This window comes from Pteropus vampyrus, unplaced genomic scaffold (genome assembly GCF_000151845.1).
Source record: "Pteropus vampyrus isolate Shadow unplaced genomic scaffold, Pvam_2.0 Scaffold6, whole genome shotgun sequence".
In the NCBI taxonomy this organism is placed as follows: domain Eukaryota; kingdom Metazoa; phylum Chordata; class Mammalia; order Chiroptera; family Pteropodidae; genus Pteropus; species Pteropus vampyrus.
The window spans coordinates 3,260,444-3,267,473 of record NW_011888787.1 but is presented as its reverse complement, the minus strand read 5'-3'; the positions used below and the strand labels follow the sequence as shown (position 1 = coordinate 3,267,473).

Sequence of the window (7,030 nt, the reverse complement as noted above, 5' to 3'; positions counted from 1 at the left end):
CCCAGGCTCTACAGGGGACCTGCCTCCAGGCTCATTCATGTGGGCCTTTGGGCTGCCTCACAGTATGGCAGCCAGCTCCCCACTACATCCCCCCCGCCCCGCCGCCCAACCCTGGCAATCCAAGCAAGAGCAAGAACAAGTTCTCGAGACAAAAGCCAGGATCTCCGCCCCCGCCCCCGCCCCGCCGCCCAACCCTGGCAATCCAAGCAAGAGCAAGAACAAGTTCTCGAGACAAAAGCCAGGATCTTTTTACAACTTTATGTCAGGAGTGACAGATATCCCATTACTTCTGAGGTAGTCTAGTGATTAGAAGCAACCACTGAGTCCGGCCCACATTCAGTTGGAGGGGGTTACACAGAGGTGAGAACATCGGAAGGCAGGGAACTTTGGGGTCACTTTAGCATCAGCCAACCACACACTTAGACCAGTATCACTGCAGCCCCCACGACTGCCCCCAGCAGCCACCCTCCACAGCCCCCATCACAGGCCCTGGTGAATGGAGCAGCCCGTCCTTGACGTCACAGCCTCTTTTCCCCTTCCAAGGGCCCTTGACTAGAGCTGCCAGAATTAGCAAATGAAAAGACAGTATAAATATGTTCCAAATGTTGCATAGGACATGCACTAAAAATTAGTTGTTGTTTAACTCAGCTTCAACTGGGCGCCCTGTGCTTTATCTGACGATCAACCTCATGTTTATTGTAACTAGATCTCACCATTGTAACGATGTGTGTGTGTTAGGGAGGGAGCGGGGAGGGCCTTGGAAGAAGCCGGGGTTCGAAGACTGGAACCTCTGTGTCCCTTACACCGTGGTGGAGAACAGGGGCCAGTCTGGGAAGGCCACTGAGGAGATGGGAGGGACACCCAGGGAGAGGCCGGGAAGGAGGACGCTATTCTGGAAGAGCCTAAAAAGGTCTGGACGTTTCACCCCAAAAGGCCAGGCAGGGAGGAGTGACGATAAGACTAATCATTTGGCTCAGAAGAGGTGAGTATGTACTTCAAACCCAAATGCTAGAGTAGGGAGCAGGTTTAGACGCGCAAGAAAGATTGTACCACGTAAATTTTGGGACGTGTTAGAGGGTGTGCAGGAAGGACTCTGGTTGGCTTTAGAGACTGTGAGGACATAGTTTTGAATGACAAAGCCACAGCTGCCTCTGAGATAAGCTGGAATGTCCCCCACAGAGAACACCCCCAGGCACCCAGAGGGACATGCTGGACAAACCCATGAGCGGACTCTGAAAGTCATTCCTACATTCTTTAGTGTGCCCAAGATAAGGATGTGGCCACCTGTGTGAGGACTCTGAGGGAAGACGCTGAGCCCCGTGCCCCCCAACTGGTGCCAGTCCTGCCCTGGCCCACCCGGCTCAGACTGAGGGACACTCTAGGAGGCCCAGCCCTGCCTCCCCGCTAGCGAAACCTGAGGAAGCCCAGATCCCGTGTTGGCCCTGTTTCTCAGTAGTGTAGGATTCTAGTAGAAGCCCCTTCATGCGCAGAGCAAGAGGTTGCCCCAAGGACGGGTCAGGGAGACTGGAGAGAGAGCAGGGATGAGCACACCGCTGCGGTCTGTCGGTTCGGTTTCTGAGCCTCCGGCTGGCTCCAGGGGCCCATCCTGGGCTCCCTGTCTGAGCATCCTCCCAGGAATGTTTGGCCAGAGGGTTTCTTTGTGATACTGGGCTGAGCTCGAGTTTGTTCTCCAGATGTTCCAATCCCCTCACACAGGTGGACCCTTGGCCCCAGCTGCTGCCTCTCTAGCTGCCTTTGACTCACAAAGGGCAGATGGCCCAGCAGCTCTCCCTGGAAACAGCCCCCAGAAACACCGGTGCTCAGAGCTCCACTAAGAGCGACCTCGCCTTTGCGTGTTGTTTTACAGTTTACAAAGCGCTTTCACATCTATTATCTGATTGACTTTTAACAGCCACTCTGTGACGTCAGTTTCATTATCTCCATTTTACAAAGAAAGGAACGGGCTCAGAGAGGTGGAGCAACCTGCCCAAAGTCACACAGCTCTTGCCTAGAAGAGCTGAGAACTCAAACACTTTTCTCTTAACACCGAGTCTTTGTCATCCTCATTGCATTACAGCAACTGACGGTCTGGGAGCTGAAGATCAAGTCCACCGCTGCTGCCAACTCACTGTGTGTCTGTCTGAGTTTCTCTCACAGGCCAAAGAAGTTGGGGAGCTGGGCTGGACAAGTGACCCTCAGTCTTTGGAAACTGTCTGGTCAACAGGGCAAGGGAAGAAAAAAAAAAAATCCATGGTAAAAGGGCAGCCAGAGATGAAACTGAGTAAATAGTGCAGAAACTTTGAGACAAGGGGCTGCTCAAAGGAACCACGCGGGGACAGATGCCCTGTGGCCTCGGGCGACTCATCCTCCCTCTCTGGGCCTTGTCCGTGAAACTAGAGGGAACACAAGATGGTCTCTAAACTCCTTGTCCGATCTGAACTTCCGTGATGTCTCCCTTGGTGGGAGGCAGCGGACAGTGCCCTGGCACACAGAGAATCAGGCACGCCAGTCCAGGGGGACCGTTCCTCAGGGAGCCTTCTGAGGGGCTGGTCCTGGGCCCTGTGCTCTTTCAGGGATCGACACAATCCCCTGCCCTCCATGAGGTTGGCCTTTATGGAGCTGGGAAGACCCATCAGGCTCTATTATCTGCTTCATGCGGGAGGCAGGAGTCCTCAGCCAGAGCGATGATGGCCCTTCTGCCCGGACCCCTGCCCTCTGTCCAACCACTGTTCCTCTTGCAGGGAAAGGTCTGGATATCATCCTCATCCTTAGCATTTGTGGAGGAGGCCTCATGTTCCTCATCTTTGTGGCGCTGCTCATTGTCTACATCAGCAAGAGGAAAAAACAGCTCCGAAGGAGAAGCGGTAAGCTCCCTCCTCTGTCCCACCACAGGGCCTGGCAAAATCCCCGTGGAAACAACTCGTGGGGATGACACTTTGAGTTTGGCAAGAAGATGATGGAGACAGGTAGTTTCAGAATGTCAGGGTTGTAACTGGTGGTTACAGTTTGTTCCATTTTGTGGTTAGCTTGATTTCTGAAAAACAAATTCTCAGTGGTGACAATGTGGAAGCTTTAAGAAGCTGAATCCAAGTTGGCCCCATTGGAATCCACCCCCTGAGGCTGATGCGGTGTAAGGCTGTGTGGACATATTTTGGATAAGCCACACATTACTAAGCGGGTAGAAAGATTAGCTTCGAAACACCATTTCCTTGAACAAATATCTCGTCTTCCTGAGCAGTGGCCCACGGCATGGTCAGGACCAAGCTCCTAGGATCATGGGTAAGATTTCAGGGCATCAGGTGCTCACAGGCTTGTTCCAAAGCTGGGTGTTTATGCTCTCTTTCCCAGTTTGCTGTTCAGAGGGGTTGTGTTAGGACTGGGAGTGTTTCTTCCTCAAATCAGGCCTGTCCAACGATCCACCGAGGATTAAAAGATTATGCTCATAAGTGGGGAGTTGGCTCAAGGAGCATCCAGGCCACCCAAGGCGGTGTGTACAGGCACAGCAGTCCCTCCTTATCCACACGGGAGACATTCCAGGATCCCCAGTAGGTGTCTGAGACCACAGATAGTACCAAACCCTATATTTGGCTCAGAAGAGGTGAGTATGTACTTCAAACCCAAATGCTAGAGTAGGGAGCAGGTTTAGACGCGCAAGAAAGATTGTACCACGTAAATTTTGGGACGTGTTAGAGGGTGTGCAGGAAGGACTCTGGTTGGCTTTAGAGACTGTGAGGACATAGTTTTGAATGACAAAGCCACAGCTGCCTCTGAGATAAGCTGGAATGTCCCCCACAGAGAACACCCCCAGGCACCCAGAGGGACATGCTGGACAAACCCATGAGCAGACTCTGTAAGTCATTCTTACATTCTTTAGTGTGTCCAAGATAAGGATGTGGCCACCCGTGTGAGGACTCTGAGGGAAGACGAGCCCCGTGCCCCCCAACTGGTGCCAGTCCTGCCCTGGCCCACCCGGCTCAGACTGAGGGACACTCCAGGAGGCCCAGCCCTGCCTCCCCGCTAGCGAAACCTGAGGAAGCCCAGATCCCGTGTTGGCCCTGTTTCTCAGTAGTGTAGGATTCTAGTAGAAGCCCCTTCATGCGCAGAGCAAGAGGATGCCCCAAGGACGGGTCAGGGAGACTGGAGAGAGCAGGGATGAGCACACCGCTGTGGTCTGTCGGTTCGGTTTCTGAGCCTCCGGCTGGCTCCAGGGGCCCATCCTGGGCTCCCTGTCTGAGCATCCTCCCAGGAATGTTTGGCCAGAGGGTTTCTTTGTGATACTGGGCTGAGCTCGAGTTTGTTCTCCAGATGTTCCAATCCCCTGACCCTTGGCCCCAGCTGCTGCCTCTCTAGCTGCCTTTGACTCACAAAGGGCAGATGGCCCAGCAGCTCTCCCTGGAAACAGCCCCCAGAAACACCGGTGCTCAGAGCTCCACTAAGAGCGACCTCGCCTTTGCGTGTTGTTTTACAGTTTACAAAGCGCTTTCACATCTATTATCTGATTGACTTTTAACAGCCACTCTGTGACGTCAGTTTCATTATCTCCATTTTACAAAGAAAGGAACGGGCTCAGAGAGGTGGAGCAACCTGCCCAAAGTCACACAGCTCTTGCCTAGAAGAGCTGAGAACTCAAACACTTTTCTCTTAACACCGAGTCTTTGTCATCCTCATTGCATTACAGCAACTGACGGTCTGGGAGCTGAAGATCAAGTCCACCGCTGCTGCCAACTCACTGTGTGTCTGTCTGAGTTTCTCTCACAGGCCAAAGAAGTTGGGGAGCTGGGCTGGACAAGTGACCCTCAGTCTTTGGAAACTGTCTGGTCAACAGGGCAAGGGAAGAAAAAAAAAAAATCCATGGTAAAAGGGCAGCCAGAGATGAAACTGAGTAAATAGTGCAGAAACTTTGAGACAAGGGGCTGCTCAAAGGAACCACGCGGGGACAGATGCCCTGTGGCCTCGGGCGACTCATCCTCCCTCTCTGGGCCTTGTCCGTGAAACTAGAGGGAACACAAGATGGTCTCTAAACTCCTTGTCCGATCTGAACTTCCGTGATGTCTCCCTTGGTGGGAGGCAGCGGACAGTGCCCTGGCACACAGAGAATCAGGCACGCCAGTCCAGGGGGACCGTTCCTCAGGGAGCCTTCTGAGGGGCTGGTCCTGGGCCCTGTGCTCTTTCAGGGATCGACACAATCCCCTGCCCTCCATGAGGTTGGCCTTTATGGAGCTGGGAAGACCCATCAGGCTCTATTATCTGCTTCATGCGGGAGGCAGGAGTCCTCAGCCAGAGCGATGATGGCCCTTCTGCCCGGACCCCTGCCCTCTGTCCAACCACTGTTCCTCTTGCAGGGAAAGGTCTGGATATCATCCTCATCCTTAGCATTTGTGGAGGAGGCCTCATGTTCCTCATCTTTGTGGCGCTGCTCATTGTCTACATCAGCAAGAGGAAAAAACAGCTCCGAAGGAGAAGCGGTAAGCTCCCTCCTCTGTCCCACCACAGGGCCTGGCAAAATCCCCGTGGAAACAACTCGTGGGGATGACACTTTGAGTTTGGCAAGAAGATGATGGAGACAGGTAGTTTCAGAATGTCAGGGTTGTAACTGGTGGTTACAGTTTGTTCCATTTTGTGGTTAGCTTGATTTCTGAAAAACAAATTCTCAGTGGTGACAATGTGGAAGCTTTAAGAAGCTGAATCCAAGTTGGCCCCATTGGAATCCACCCCCTGAGGCTGATGCGGTGTAAGGCTGTGTGGACATATTTTGGATAAGCCACACATTACTAAGCGGGTAGAAAGATTAGCTTCGAAACACCATTTCCTTGAACAAATATCTCGTCTTCCTGAGCAGTGGCCCACGGCATGGTCAGGACCAAGCTCCTAGGATCATGGGTAAGATTTCAGGGCATCAGGTGCTCACAGGCTTGTTCCAAAGCTGGGTGTTTATGCTCTCTTTCCCAGTTTGCTGTTCAGAGGGGTTGTGTTAGGACTGGGAGTGTTTCTTCCTCAAATCAGGCCTGTCCAACGATCCACCGAGGATTAAAAGATTATGCTCATAAGTGGGGAGTTGGCTCAAGGAGCATCCAGGCCACCCAAGGCGGTGTGTACAGGCACAGCAGTCCCTCCTTATCCACACGGGAGACATTCCAGGATCCCCAGTAGGTGTCTGAGACCACAGATAGTACCAAACCCTATATATACTACGCTTTTGCTACATATACATGCCTTCGATAAAGTTTAGTCTATAAATTGAGCACAGTAAGAGATTAACAATAGTAACTAATAATAAAATTGAACAATTATAACAATATACTCGAATAGGAGTTATGTGGATGGCTTTGGGGTCATTATTAAGTAGAATAAGGGTGACTTGACACAGCACCATGGTACCCAATGATCTGATAACCTAGACGGGTACTAAGCAACTAACGGGCAGGGAGCATCTACAGAGTAGATGCACTGGACAAAGGGGTGAGCAGGATGATGCGAGACTTCATCTCGCTGCTCAGAAATGGCGCGCCATGGAACACTTATGCATCTGGAATCTTCCACTTATTACTCTTGGACTTTGGTTGACCGCGGTTAACTGAAACTGCGGTAAGCGAAATCGTGGATCGGGGGGACCACCGTGATGGCACACCAGCTGTCTCCAGGGGTGCCCGGAGGGGACAGCTAGGACCCCATGCTGCAGGTGTGTCCAAGAGGGGGTGTCCAGCCATTGGCAGGCCCCTCGGGTGCTGTGCAATCTCACATTCCCAGCAGGACTGAGCCTCTCACTCTGGGTCTCCCCTGAGAGGGTGCATCTCCATGGAAGGGCCTGGTCTGAACCTCCCTAGGAAGTGGCGGCCCTCGATTTCGGCTTCCTTCCTTCAGACTTCTTCCCTCAGTCCTCCTCCAGGCCACCGGCCCTTGGTCCTTGGTCCTGCCACAGAGCTGCGCCTGGCACGTCCCCATGCTTCCACGGCCACCCTTCACACACCCTCAACCCCAGGAGAGCCTGCTCAGGCAGTTCTCCGCTCCCCTTCCCTGCTGCTGAGGCCCT

At 52.9% G+C, this 7,030-nt stretch overlaps 1 protein-coding gene across 2 annotated transcripts in view; it reads left to right on the top strand.

Moving 5' to 3' along the window:
• Positions 1–7,030, top strand: part of CD2 (CD2 molecule) — a 17,412-nt gene that overhangs the window by 6,485 nt on the left and 3,897 nt on the right. For both annotated transcript variants that reach the window (XM_011366548.1, XM_011366547.1), the window contains exon 4: positions 2,742–2,864. In XM_011366548.1, coding sequence (XP_011364850.1) covers positions 2,742–2,864 — 123 coding nt within the window. The remainder of the gene's footprint in view (positions 1–2,741; positions 2,865–7,030) is intronic.